Below are 14,992 nucleotides of genomic sequence, written 5' to 3'. Positions count from 1 at the left end.
ATCTGGCCCCTTTCATTTCATCTTCTATCTATTTCTGTTGAAATAATTAAATTTAAATTTAACTGCTAAGCTTAAATCTTGGGATAGTTTGAATAGGAAACGGTTTGCTTTAAAAGTTTAATGTTTAATTCAAAGTTACTTTGTTAGCTTTTTCCTTAAAGCATTTTTGTGCCAGTTGGTATGATAGGTAAACAAGGCAGAGTTGAAAGGTTTTGTGAAGTTACCACATTTTAGACCAATCCATTGAGTAGTTATTTCTTATATATTTTAGTAGTTAACAGAAAATGTCTATCTCTGTTTCTCTTGGAGAAGGGAAGATGTCTTACTGTTAAATACAATTGCACATGATATATTGGGCCAGTGTCTCAAAGGGGGATTAAAATGCTATTGCACTGAGTTTAGCTTGTTTTAAAAAATTCTATTTAAAAAAAGTCTTTTCTTAATATCCTTGTATTTGAAGGATTTGTTTTTTTCAGCCAGAGTACATCAAGCCAGTGGAAGAAATTGTTTACTGTAGTCCTTTGTTCATAAAAACAGCACCGTTGGTGGTTGTTTGCTTTTTTCTTTTAATTCTAGTGAATTCATATGTGTGCTCATGGAGCATACTTCTTACTCTATTTGTAAAAATGACTCTTTTGTAGAATGTTTCTATTCTACAATTCCATTCTGAAATTCCCATGTTGAAATAGGTTTTGAACTGTTAATCCTAGCAAAATATTCTAAATTTTGAATAATCCTAAAATTTGCATAATTTTAGTAGTTTCACTTTGAAGCTAAAATTTTCTTGTTTCATTCTTTTTGTAGTGAAAAAGGTGATGCAGTAGGAGATTCAGCTAAAGTAAGTATTAATTTTAATATATAGTTTGAACAACTAATAGAAAATGTTTATAAAATCTTAATTTTTTTCCTTAAAAGGTAGTGTATGTTACTTTTATAATTATATATTTAAAATTTTGAAAAAACTTAAGGAGGATTCTGAGAAGTAATTGGTATGACTGAGATTATAGGAAGAAATCTCAGCTTCTCCACCTCCTCCTCATTCTACTTGAATTAATCTCTGGTTGCGGTCAGTATGCTGGCCAACTGCCTGCAGAAGCCACATTTCCCACTGGGAAAGAATAGGAATGTAGATGGACACAATATCCTGGGTGATACAGAAGGAATACAGCCCGTGTTGCACAGAAGGGCTGTGGGTTAAGTGAGCAAACACCCCTTATTTGGGTATCCCATACTTACATAGTTGGCCTAGAGCAGACCCCAGGAGTATTCCCACCTGGAACAGATTCTTCAAGCCCTTACTAATTCAAGACAAGACAAAACAAAACAAAAAACAAAACTGGCCTAGAATGCAATGAGGAGAGTCTCGGATGGATCTCTGGGGGCTTAAGGGGAAATGGGATGCCTGGCAAATACTCCACTTCAATTTCTACAGGATGGAGAATATGAAGGTGCAGAGCATGATGAATATATTGATGGTGATGAGAAGAATCTAATGAGAGAAAGAATTGCAAAAAAATTAAAAAAGGACACAAGTGGAAATGTTAAGTCAGCTGGAGAGGGAGAAGTGAAGAAATCAGTTAGCCGCAGGTGAGTCAATTACTGTGCTTCTGGGTGTCAGTTTGTCTTCTTATACACTTCACTTTAAATTAGTATTAAGTCCTCTATTCAACTTATTTTTTTAAACACTATTTTCATAATGTTTGATATGTGTACCATTTGTATGTTAGCCTGTTTGGAGGCCTAAAATAGACCAGTTTTAAAGTACTTACAGCAATGGTCCCATGAGTCAAATTCTTCTTCATTTCTTTCTAATCTCTTCTTTAAAAGCCTCTAAATTTTTATATGTGGGGTAAACAACATATTAGTTAGATATGGAAGGCTGTGTTTGTTTAATATGAATATGAACAGTAGAGTATTGTATAGAATGAAAAGAGAAGTCCTCAGATTTAGGTGAGTAAAATTTGCCAGAATTGGTTATGAAAGTATGTGGGCCTGAGAACATTCTTTAATATCTTTTGATTTATACTATATACCTCTTCTAATCTCAGTGGTATCAAAAAAATTTCAGGAAATGTCTGATGATAAAGAGTTGTTGAGTTTTGTGACTCCTGAAATTCAATTTAGTTGAAAAACTCTCCTTTGTGATTCTGTTATTACAACTGTATGTATACGTTTTAAATAATATTGCTTTAAAGATTTTATTTTTATTATTTATTTGAGAGAGAGAGAGAGTGCGCCCACAGAGAGAGAATGAGAGTGAGAAGAAGGAGCCGGATGCGGGGCTTGATCCCAGGACCCTGGGATCATGACTGTAGCCAAAGTGAGACGCTTAACTGACTGAGCCACCCAGGCACTCCTAAATAATATTGCTTTATAAATGTTTTCAGGGTGCCTGGGTGGCTCAGTCGGTTAAGCGTCTCATTTTGGCTACAGTCATGATCTTAGGGTCCTGGGATCGAGCCCTGTGTCAGGCTCCTCGCTCAGCGGGGAACCTGCTTCTCCTTATCCCTCTCCGTCTGCCCTTCCCACCACTCGTTCTTTATCTCAAATAAATAAATAAAATCTTTAAAAATGTTTTCTTTGGATCGCCTACATTTGGGGATAAGATAAATGTAACTACATATAAACAATATTCTTTTTTTCTGCTATTTCTCAACTTCATATAGAAAAACTTTAAAAGAATGAAAAACATTTCCATGTTTTTCATTGCTTCACTCCCTCAGTTTTTTCCTTTATATAACCAGAAAAGTAATTCCCAGAAATTCCCACTGATGGTATGAACTTTTATATTCAGAAATAGTATTTAACTGTAGTAGAATACCTTTGGGCCACTATTGACAATATTTTAGTGCTTATACATCACATCAGCTCAGTAACTTTAAGTCAGATTACATATACAATCAATATATTTTTTCTCCCTCTCTCATTCAAGACATGCGTTTTCTGATTGTTAAGAGCTATGAATTTTTTAAAGATTAGGTTTATAATGTGACAAAAAATACATTTTCAGTTTTTTTAAAGATTTATTTATATTTAGAGAGAGAGAGAGCACATGCATGAGCGGGGAGGGGTGGGGAGGAGCAGAGGGAAAGGGAGTGAGAGAATCTCAAACAGACTCTGCACTGAGCACAGAGCCTGACACAGGGCTCCATCTCAAAACCCTGAGATCATGACCTGAACCGAAACCAAGAGTCGGATGCTGAACCAACTGAGCCACACAGGTGCCCCCATTTTTAGTTTTTAATAGATTAAACAAATAGTTGTTATGTTTAAGTGCATAATTCCTCAATTCTACTGTCTTATTGGCTTTAATACAATTTCCAATACTTATATACCCTGTAATTAGTTTAACTTATAATTTAGCAAAGCTGAATTTTCTTTAAGAACTAAATAAAGCTTATTTGGCAAAATTTGCCTTAATAAATAGTGAAAACACCAAAACATCTAATTTTTTTTTTTAAGATTTATTTATTTATTTGACAGAGAGAGACACAGCGAGAGAGGGAACACAAGCAGGGGGAGTGGGAGAGGGAGAAGCAGGCTTCCCGCCGAACAGGGAGCCTGATGCGGGGCTCGATCCCAGGACCCTGGGATCATGACCTGAGCCAAAGGCAGACGCTTAATGACTGAGCCACCCAGGCGCCCCTAAAACATCTAATTTTTTTAAAGATTTATTTATTTATTTGAGAGAGAGAGAGACCATGCAGATGAGTTGGGAGAGGGGCAGAGGGAGAAAGAGAGAAAATCCCAAGTAGACTCCCCGCCGAGCGTGAAGCCCAACCCAGAGCTCCATCACAGGACCCTGATATCATGACCTGAGCCAAAATCAAGAGTGGGATGCTTAACCGACTGAGACATTCAGGCACCCCCAAAACATCTATTTTTAACTGTTTCCCTCTTCCCTCAGATTTTTCAATATTCACATCCTTCTTCCACCTTCTAGCCTACCTCTCCTGCCTACAAAGAGAAGTAAAAGAAAAATAAGGAGATCAGGATAGAGGAGAAAGTATGGAATTTCAAAGGGAAAATACAGTTTTTCACTTTTACCTAGAAATATCCATGTTTGTCTCATGACCACTTGAGTGTAAAAACATTCCAAAATTATTAGTGCTTTTGGTTAGTTATACCAGCTTCATTATAATTTAAGTCTCAAGTTAATTTTATGTTAAAAAAAACCAGAAAAATCTCTAAGAGTCTTAAAAAATTGTAATGTGGTAAAAAAAAAAAAAAAGATAGTTAATTTAAAGGAATATCACTACTCAGTCTAAGTTGAATTATAATGGGTATAGCTGCCAGCCAGATAGGATGTCCATGTGAAATCATTATCTATTCAAATATTCAGTCTTTTCATCTGCGTGTGCTAGAAGTAGTCCATTATCCTTCAGTCATTTTCTGATTCAAGCAATAAGATCAGGGAATAGACTAGCCTACCAGTGCTTTAGGCAAGGAGTATAATTTTACTGAAAATTTGTGGTATTGCTTCTGTTGGTTAAGAAACATCTGGACCCTGTTAAAGCTGTTTATCACTTTGGATGTTAAATCTACAAGCAGGTTTGTTGAGTACTTAATGTGTAAGCTGGGGGATGGTATTTAACAATATAATTTTCAACAAATTTACACAGAGTAGAATCTTTTCCTAATAATGTATTCTCAGCAGTGTCTCCAGTTGTTAACACTATTGAAAACTGGTTAGGAGTTGAAGAGAAAAAAAGTCCAAAGCACTTCCTACCTTCTCTCCTTTCTTTTCTCTCATTATACCTATTTTGACTTCATAGGATTTATGTCCCTTTCCACCTCCTTTACTAAGTGTGTCAGTCTCACTCTCTCATCCAGCCCATCTTCTTTAAGCCTATACCTTCACTACTGGATGCTGATGAGCAGAATCACACAACCATGTACAAGTCCAGCCTTAGCTGTGCCTCCATTGCTTCTTCATTTCCCACCCCCCACAGTGCTTAGTTCAAACCTGGAACTCACTGTCTCTTACCAGATCACCTGGCTTCCTGCTCTGTGAAATAAGAGTAACTCCTTCCACTCATTCTTTTCTTTTCCCCTGCCTACCTTTGAGACTAATTCTTAGTTCCTTCTCCTCTGCTGCAAAGGGCGAGGAATCTCTCTACCCAAAGTGATTCCATCCTCTTTTCCATCTTTAGTTTTCTCTCTTCACTGGTTTCTTTCCTTCAGCTTACGAATAGACTTAAATCTCTCCCAGCATTCAAGAGTAAAAACAAACAAAACCATTCCATTTTATTTCCTGTCCCCACCTTACTACTTCCCATTTATTTCTAAATACCCATCAGTTAGCTTCTCCCTCATCATTCCACTGAAACTACTCTCACTAAGGCCTTCTAATTGACAAATCTAATGGCTTCTTTGCAATTTTTGTTTTTCTTGGTGTCTCTGCTGTGGAATTTTGGGCATTTTTTTTTTTATCTCTTGTCTCTTGAAACCCATTTTGTTCGGGAACTTTGCTACTTAAATTGTGATCTGTAGACCAGTAGCATTAGTATCACTTGGGAAATAGTTAGAAATGCTGAGTTTCAGGCCCTGTTCCACACTTGAGGAATCAATCTGCATTTTAACAAGAACCCCAGCTGATCTGTATGCACACTAACTTTTGAAAAGCACTCCTCTAGAATACTAATTTTTATTCCCCCTGTTACTGGACTAGTTCAAGTTTATATATCATTTTACCTCCAAGGTCAGCAACTTGGTAGTACCATCTCTGACTCCTCGGGGCATATGTATTACACCTTTCTTACAAGCCTGTGATAGTATGAAATTAGCTTATGCCTTTATTTCCTTCCTTGTGTACCCTTATACTGTAACCTTCTTGAAGTTAACTTTCTTGAAGGTAGAGATTATATCCATTTATGTTTATATTTCTATGGTCAAACATCAGAGGTACCCAAATATTTGTATAAAAGAATGAACAACAACATCAAAATTATTGAATCTTTCTTTGACAAATCACACCTCTAGATCTTGTAAGTAACTTGCTTGTATTTATCACATGGGATTTATTGGTTTACCTATCTATCCCTTGCCTAGACTAAATTCCTTCAGAGATTGTGTCCTCTTTATCTTTTCTTTTAAAAAAGATTTTATTTATCTGAGAGAGAGAACAAGCAGGGGAGGGGCAGAGGGAGAGGGAGAAGCAAACTCCCCACTGGGCAGGGAACCAGATGCAGGGCTTGATCCCGATCATGACCTGAGCCGAAGGCAGATGCTTAACCAACCGACTGAGCCACCCAGGTGCCCTGTGTCCTTTTTATCTTTACATCCTCCAAGTCTGGTATAGTAAGTAGATGGTCCTTAAAGTTTGTGTGAGTGGATTAATAAATGAATAAATATATTTGTGATGCATTAGAGGAATGGTTTTTCATTCCCAACTGCCTGTTAGATTCACTGGCGGAACATTCAAAGAAATAATGATGGCTAGGCCCTACTTCCAAAGATTCTGAATCATTTGGTCAGAAGTGAAACCTGGACACATCCTCCTTTTTAACTTTTTAGCTTTTAATTGAAGTATGATATACATACAGAATATATTTGTCTTAGCTCTCTTTCACAGTGCACATATCACAATGACACAGCTTGCTAAATTTTTACAAACCAAATATACCCATATACCCATCATCCAGATCAAGAAACAGAAAATTCCATCACCCAGAAATCTCCCTCTTGCCCCATTTTGGTTACTTCTCCCCTCACCCGCTCAGAGTAACTGCTTTTCTCACTTCTAAGAACAGATTTTAGTTTAGGGCAACAAAACTTTGTAAAATCTCCCCAGATATACTAATGTGCCTCCAGGGTTAAGAACTCTACTCCCCACCACACACATACTCCCTTGATTACTTCTGAGGTACAGAATAATGTAAAAGTAGATTTTAAAAATCATACTGTCACCTCAGATAATTTTTGCAGTCTAACAGTGATAAGACATTTATATCAACTGAATTTAGTTTTAATCTTTGAAAAACATTGAACGGTCAGTATAGTGGGACTCAAATAATTTTATAAGAAATGAAATATGACCTTTGAGTGTTTCTGATGTTTTTAAAAGATAGGTGCTGCTAAAAACCTCAATCAATGTCTTTCAACATTTTCTGTACATTTAGATCACTTGAGAACAGGCTCCACCCCAGACTAAGTCAATCAGAATTTGTGGTACAGGATCATAAGCTTAAGAAAGCACCCCTGGTTATTCTAATATGCACTCAAGGTTAATTGTAAGTTTGGGATTATTTGGAGCTTGTCTTTTGGAAAATCCTATTTTAAAAGTTGATTGTAAAGAATTATTTTTTTGCCTGTAGATGGAGCCCAACTTCTGCAAGTTAATCCTGTAAACCAAACTGAATTGTCTGCCCTACTATTTTTTTTTTTAAAAGATTTTTATTTATTTATTTAACAGAGATAGAGAGAGAGCACAAGTAGGCAGAGCGGCAGACAGAGGGAGAAGGAGAAGCAGGCTCTCCGCCGAGCAGGGAGCCCGATGCAGGGCTCGATCCCAGGACCCTGGGATCATGACCCGAGCTGAAGGCAGCCGCTTAACCGACTGAGCCACTCAGGCGCCCCTGCCCTACTGTTTTTTAACATCTGTATATTGATTCATAGTAAACGACCAAAGAGTAAAATCAGATGTAACAGGCAGACCAAATAGTTAGAAATCAATGGTTTGTTGTGGTGATTATAATCATTATGGAAATTCAGTCTTTGTGTAATTTCTATCAAATGTAATTGTATTGTGATTACTCTTCTAAATTATTCTCATCAAATTGAAATATAAATAAAAAAATACTAACACATATCCTCAAATTATAGTCATCAAACATTTGATAGAAATGTTTCAAGGTTAACTAGAATGGTATTCGTGGGCGCCTGGGTGGCTCAGTTGGTTAAGCAACTGCCTTCGGCTCAGGTCATGATCCTGGAGTCCCGGGATCGAGTCCCGCATCAGGCTCCCTGCTCAGCAGGGAGTCTGCTTCTCCCTCTCCCGCTCCCCCCTCTTGTGTTCTCTCTCTCTCAAAAAAAAAAAAAAAAAAAATCTTAGAATGGTATTCGTTTTGGTTTTTGATCAGCTATGTTCTGTTTATCCATATTTAGCTGACCTTCTTCATAAAACAACTCTCTTATTTGGTAAAATTCAGTGGAATTTGTATTTTAGTTATGACCTGTGTTAGTTGACTGAATATGAAATATCATTATTATGATAGCACCAGGAATTTAGATATGGATATTGAAGTTGAAATTGAGATTAAAGATCTGATGAGTTGGATTGAACTTTAAATTACGAAGCAAGGGAAAATGTAGTCATAAATACCTCTTGAGTATACTCCCTGAGGCCTGGGTGAACAACCAAATTAGATATTGCCAATTGTCATCTCTCAAGTGTCTCTTTGTTGGGTCTAACATGTTACTAGGATTTCTTACTTCCCAGGATTTCTAGCCTTCTCAAAAACATTTGTAACTTTTCTCTCAGCCTTGGGGAATGTCTTAGTCTTAATATGATCCTCATAGGAAGTACAAATTCAAAACGATAATACAGTATTTAAATTTCAAAAATTTAGAAGATAGTGGGACACCTGGGTGACTCAGTTGGTTAAGTGTCTGCCTTTGGCTCAGGTCATGATCTCAGGGTCCTGGGATCGAGTCCCGCATTGGGCCCCTTACTCAGCGAGGAGCCTGCTTCTCCTTCTGCCTGCCGTTCCCCCTGCTTATGCTCTCTGACAAATAAATAAAAAAATCTTTTAAAAAAATTTAGAAGATAGTATGCATTTTTAAATTATAGTACAAATTTTTTTTTAGATTTTTTTTTTTTAATTTGACAGAGAGAGACACAGCGAGAGAGGGAACACAAGCAGGGGGAGTGGGAGAGGGAGAAGCAGGCTTCCTGCTGAGCAGGGAGCCCGATGTGGGACTCCATCCCAGGACCCTGGGATCATGACCCAAGCCGAAGGCAGACGCTTAACGACTGAGCCACCCAGGTTCCCCATTATAGTACAAATTTTAAAAGATAATAACAAAGATTGAAATCCACAGGTATTTTAATGACTCTGTATGAACCATTAGAATCATCATCTATAAGATCCTCCTCTTCCTCTCATTAGAACATTTACAAGCAAGGAGTACCTTAACCATTTAGAGCATTTCTGCTTCCTTTTACCTTCCTTTGCTCTGAGATGTACTGAAGCAGATGGTAAAAAATAGGAAGAGAAAGAAATGTGAGATCTATATAGTGGGTAACTGGTCTCTGAATAAAGAAAATTTGCAGTTACTATTTCTTTGGTATGGAGTAGTACTGGTCCAATTACTGTATTTTCAGGAGATATTCGGGTTTATCAGCAGATACTAAGCTTTGGAGCACTCCTAATTTTAATGCGGTTTGCATGGTAACTTGTCCTAGACCTTGATTTTTATTTTTTGTATGTTCTCTCCTAAGCAGTAATCCTATTCTCAAACACATGCTACTCCTCTTGCCAGACACTACAGGAACTGCTATGTGCCAGCCAGTGCCAGACTCCCAGAACATGAAAACAAGGGAGAAATGATTTCTGTCTGCAAACATTCATCATATAGTGTAAAAGTGACATTATAAACAATGATCACAATTCAGAACACTTGACAAGTACTCTAAGAGACATGCATGCAAATTATTAAGGATGTTAAGCAGGCAATATATATTTCTGGAACAGATCAAAATACCAGGTCAAAAAAGAGTTGAATGTAAAATTGCCATTTTTGTAGATCAAGAACAGTTAAATATTAGCAATTTCATAAGTTATACCCGAATGCTAATAAGATAAACCATTATTTGGAGGCACTATTGGAAAGAAATAACATTTTAGCATGAAGGCCAGTCCTTTAAATTAGTGTTGTATAATCCCCCAATGTAGGCTAGATGGTTTATTTTACTGCCTTTACCTATTACATTTTAAATTTTGGAATAGTAACAATTATAATATAAACCATACTATCATTTGGCATTTTTGGCAGGCTTCCATTTTTCTTCTGTTTGGGTCTTTATAGCAAGGATTTTTGGATATTCTGAACAAAACTGTTTCTTGGGCTATTTGAAATAAAAAACCACTTTTAAAATGCCCAGGTAGTTCACTGAGAACCTTAATCCACCTTAATCCACATCCAAGGGATCACCTTCAAAATAAAAGAAAAAAAAATCCTTGAACTTCAGTTATATACTTCAGAAATACGACAACCCTACTGTTTTTACAGTTAGATTTCAATGGCAGACAGGAAGCAGTGAAATGCACACGTGGGGGAGATTCTCCTGTCAAAATGGAGAAGAGGTATTTGCATCTCTTTAGAATTACCCTTGAGAGTTATATTCCATTGATCTGGTAGTATAAGTTGTTTTTGGAGAATGCAATTGTACATTTGAAATGCAGTGTTGAGATTATATGCAAAAAACATTCTTTAAGTTATTCAAGCATTTGAGGAAGTGTTCCCTACCCTGGAAATCTAGTCGCATTGAAGAGTTTTGAAATTCATTGCTTTCCTACTTTCCTTGTCTATACTTTGTGAATTTACCTATAAATTAAATTGGCAAGTATACAGGTGCCTGGGTGGCTTGGTCGGTTAAGCGTCTGACTCTTGGTTTTGGCTCAGGTCATGATCTCAGGGTCCTGAGATCGAGCCCTGTGTCGCTATTCCAAAATTCTTTCCCTCTTCCTCTCCTTACCCCTCTACCCCTCCTCCTACTCACACACACTCTCTCTCTCTCTCTCAAATAAATAAATAAAATCTTTAAAAAAAATAAATTGGCAGGTATAATTTGGATAAAATACACAACAAAGAGGCCACTCAAGATGCAAAGATCTTTGTTTAACACAAAGTTAAAAGCACTTGAAGTTACACACGGGCCTGAGGGAGATCTGTAATTAGTGATTCTATTTTTTCTTTCTCTAGTTTTCTCTCTGGATCCTTTCCCCCTAACCGTTCAGGGATTTTACCACCTTTCAGTTATGGCTTTGCTTATGCACAATGAGTTCCTCCTTTGTACCAGGCACTGTGCTAGGTCCTAGGATGCTGAGATTAGTAAGTCTGAGTTTCTTTACAGGTTGCTTAGTGTCTAGTAAAGGGAGACAGTTGTATGAACAGATGAGGGCTGTGAGGTATTCCTAGATGCTCTAGGCAGACAGTTGTTGTTATTCCACAAATATTTCTTGTTCTATAGTGTTACCGCTTTGCCAAGTCAATTTATGTCTCTAATTTGACCTCCATAACAAAGCTACAAAGTATAGTCTATATTATGATTCTCATTTTAAAAGTAAAGAAAACTAGACTTAAAGAGGTTAAGTGTTTGTGTGTAGAAAGTGGCAAATCTGGTCCTTGAAACTGCTGTGGCCTGACCCCTCTCCAGGGCCCAGAGAAGGGTTGGCCGGGGCCAGCTCATATGTGTCCAGCTGACATGTAACTCTCACATGGGATGTTTCTAGCAAAGGTATGACATCGTGTTAGAAATATTATTCTATATGAGTGTAGGGGATGGATTGGAGGAAGGAGACTGAAACAGAAAGACATTATTACATTAGTCCAAAGGAGAGGTAATAAGGGTCTCATTCACTAAAGTAGTATCTATGGGGATGGATTTAGAGATAATAAGGAGGTAACAGGTTTGGATATAGGAGACCCAAAGGAAAAAGATATACTCCAGATGACTCCTATGTTTCTGGCTTAGATAACTTGGCTGAGTGGTGGTGATAAGTATTGGGATAGGAGCTCTAGATGTTCCTAATGCTCCCCTCAGACATTTTCGCCCTTTTAGTCCTTCCTGATATTCTTCAATGCCCTACATATAAACATACTGAATTGCTTCCTTTATTAGTCAGCTTAAGTTAGGTTATGCTATGGTAACAAACAATCCCCATATCTTAGTGGGTTAAAACTAATGTTTGTTCTCTTGTTCTGGCTACATCCTAGCAAGATCTGTAGATAGACTCCCCATCACTTACATTCATGGGCCCAGAATGAAGGAGAAGCCTCTTGCTGAGAGGCACAGCAGAAGGAAAAGAGTGACGATGGAATCATATGCTAGCTCTTAAAGCTTCTGCTTAGACATGGCATCCATCACTTCACCATTTCATTGGTGAGAGCACGTGATGTGGCCAAACCTGGTATGGTGAAGTATAAACCTTTCCCAAGGAGGAGCAGTGTATGCTTAGAAACAGTAATGTAATCTCCAGGCTTTGTGCTTTAACCAGGAATTGCTGTAAATGCCTGTGACTGTGTAATAAATTTAGTCATCATCTTCCTGGTGGACAGGACAAAAAAAGATATAATAAACATTACTTAACTGCCATTATCTGAATTTTAAAAAGAAAGGTATCACTTCCTAATTATCACATACTTTTTAAAAGTTATAAAATTCTAAAAGAAATTCTGTCTTATCTATCTTTCCACAAGGGGTGGAGAAGAGCACAATGACTATCTTCCACGAGTTTCACAGAAGATGCAGAAACACTTCATATATACATAACATTAAATCATAACTTTCTTATTAGATATCTTAAGGATCCTTTTGTTGTAGGGAATAGAAACCTACTAAGAAAAAACTCATATTTTTCTATAAAGGGATTTTACATATAAACTGAAGGGATTTCTGCATAAAGGAATAGAGGGAGTTGCACAGAATCCAGATAAAAGAATTGCATACAAGCCTGACAGGAACGTTCTGTTACTTTCTACAGTCTTGTGTTTTCTTTGTAGGGCTCTAGCCTATTGTCTCTTGCAGTCCAGCCCTTCAGAAGTAAATTGACTAGGGGCGCCTGGGTGGCTCAGATGGTTAAGCGTCTGCCTTCGGCTCGGGTCATGATCCCAGGGTTCTGGGATCGAGTCCCGCATCGGGCTCCCTGCTGGGCGGGGAGCCTGCTTCTCCCTCTGCCTCTGCCTCTCTCTCTCTCTCTGACTTTCATGAATAAATAAATAAAACATTAAAAAAAAAAAAGAAGTAAATTGACTTTATTTCTGTGTCCCAAAGCCTGACTCTCCAGAGAGAAAATCTTACTGGCTTGGCTTGGGTTAGCTATCCATTTATGTCATCGGAGAGGACAATGATGGTGGAGGGGGCTCTTAGAAAGCCATGAGATATGTAGGTGTGACAGAGATGGCTTGTCCCTCCATCATCCACTTCCCTTCGTATTTAGTAATGAGAACCCAGATATTTAGCTGAACTCATGACTGCCTCATTAAAACACATTCACCACACTCCTTTGTAGCAAGGCAAGGCCTTATGACCAAATTCTGGCTAATGAGATGAAACAGATAGTATCAGACTTTCAGGCAGTCTTTTCTAAAGGAAAGAGGGAAGGGGCTAGCCTTGGTGGAATAAAGAGGTTGAAAGAGCCTGGGTCCTTGAAGACCTCATGGAGCCACAATTCTAGCTTGGATTGCCTATCTGGAGTTGTTGGATGTGGGATAAAATAACATTCAAGTTATTTAAAGCCACATTATTTGGAGTTTCTATTAAGTGTAACAGAACCTAAACCTAACTGATACAGTCAGGCTGTTTCTTCCAGGGTTATGAGTAGGGTAGGTTCTCTAAGATGGGAATGTGGGCAGAGAGGAAATGAAGAGCTGTTTCATTATTTTTAATAGACTTCTTAGTTGGTTTTCATCTTGTTCCTGGAAGAAAATCATATTAATTAATAACACCCAATGTCTTCACTGCTCTTCTCACTTTTGGCTGATCACCCTGCTCCTTATTTTATTATGAAAACAGAAGTTGTGAGAGAAATTCCTCATTTTCCCACCAACAATGTATCCATCTGCATCTGAAATTCTCATATGCTTCTGGCAAAGGCAACCGCTTTACTCTGTGCTCTGGTCCTCACACCCTTCCCTTTTTTTACACACTTTGGCCAAGCTGTTATCCACCTTACTCTTGTGGCTCACTTCAAATGCGGCATATTGTCCTTCTTGCTGTTTCATGGACACACCAAGCTCATTCTTTTTTCAGGCCTTTTTCAGTTACCTTCGGGTAACTTTGGGTTACCTCAGCTTGAAAGTTTCTTCTCTAAGATAATCTTAGTAACCATTCCTTCTCTTCATGCAGTTCCTTGCTCAAACATCGTCTTTTCAGACCACACTATTTAAAATAATTCCCTCCATGCCTATCAGGGGTACATATCCAAATAACCAAGACAAACTTTTAAAATTTGTTTGGCTTTTACAAAATGCATCTGCTAGGATCCACACCCTTCAAAAAACAAAAACAACAAACAAACAAAAAATTCATCAGTAGTGCTAGGATGTGATTGGCTCATAGTTTTTGCAGCCAAATAATTAGTGATGGAAGTACACACATTACTTAGCCTTTTCCTATATGGTGGGAGCATAGGTAAATAAAGGTAAATGAGGTTTAGAATAAAGTTTGAATGCAGATATCCGTCTTTTTCAAAACTAGGATCAGATGTTTGCAGAAGGCAAGGTCATTCTATTCTAGGGAGACAAAGTAAGAGGGTCTCTTCTCCCAACCATCATCAGTTTTCTACAAGTTCTGTAACTTTTTAAAGAACCATTACCATAATATTTCATCAACATTAATCTAAAAGAGTGGATTTTGTTCTGTTTTATTCACCTTATCGAATCTTTGCCTTTATTTGAGCTTGTCTTTTTAAAAGTAGACAATATGAACTATTTAGTAATGACCTACTTTGAAGAGGGATCTCACAGATTTCATTACAGTTCTTTCCTACCTTTTTGCCAACTTTGATACATTAGTAATATTTGATCTGTCTTCTCTCCTTGGTCTTTCTTGTTTAGATATTGCTACACCGTGTGTATTAGTTCATTCAGTGTATTTGTGTATTCATGTTGATTTCAATGTATTTACTATTTAAATGCACCTATGTGAGTGTTAAACCTTAAATAGGATTTCCATTATTATTTTGAAGTATATCAGAGGCTTACTGGATTTTTAATGTAATTTTGTATTTATTATTCTTCTACTCACTTAAATTTCTCTTTTATTTTA

At 37.4% G+C, this 14,992-nt stretch overlaps 1 protein-coding gene across 2 annotated transcripts in view; it reads left to right on the top strand.

Annotated features, from left to right (window-relative positions):
- The window catches only part of CWC27 (CWC27 spliceosome associated cyclophilin), a 193,941-nt gene that overhangs the window by 31,114 nt on the left and 147,835 nt on the right, over window positions 1–14,992 (top strand). For both annotated transcript variants that reach the window (XM_081826812.1, XM_006732516.3), the window contains exons 9-10: window positions 805–838; window positions 1,433–1,587. In XM_081826812.1, the coding sequence (XP_081682938.1) occupies window positions 805–838; window positions 1,433–1,587 (189 nt within the window). The remainder of the gene's footprint in view (window positions 1–804; window positions 839–1,432; window positions 1,588–14,992) is intronic.

Source organism: Leptonychotes weddellii, chromosome 7 (assembly GCF_054177405.1).
Source record: "Leptonychotes weddellii isolate Sample4059 chromosome 7, ASM5417740v2, whole genome shotgun sequence".
NCBI lineage: Eukaryota > Metazoa > Chordata > Mammalia > Carnivora > Phocidae > Leptonychotes > Leptonychotes weddellii.
Note: the sequence above shows the minus strand (reverse complement) of the source record. Positions and strands in the feature narration are given on the sequence as shown.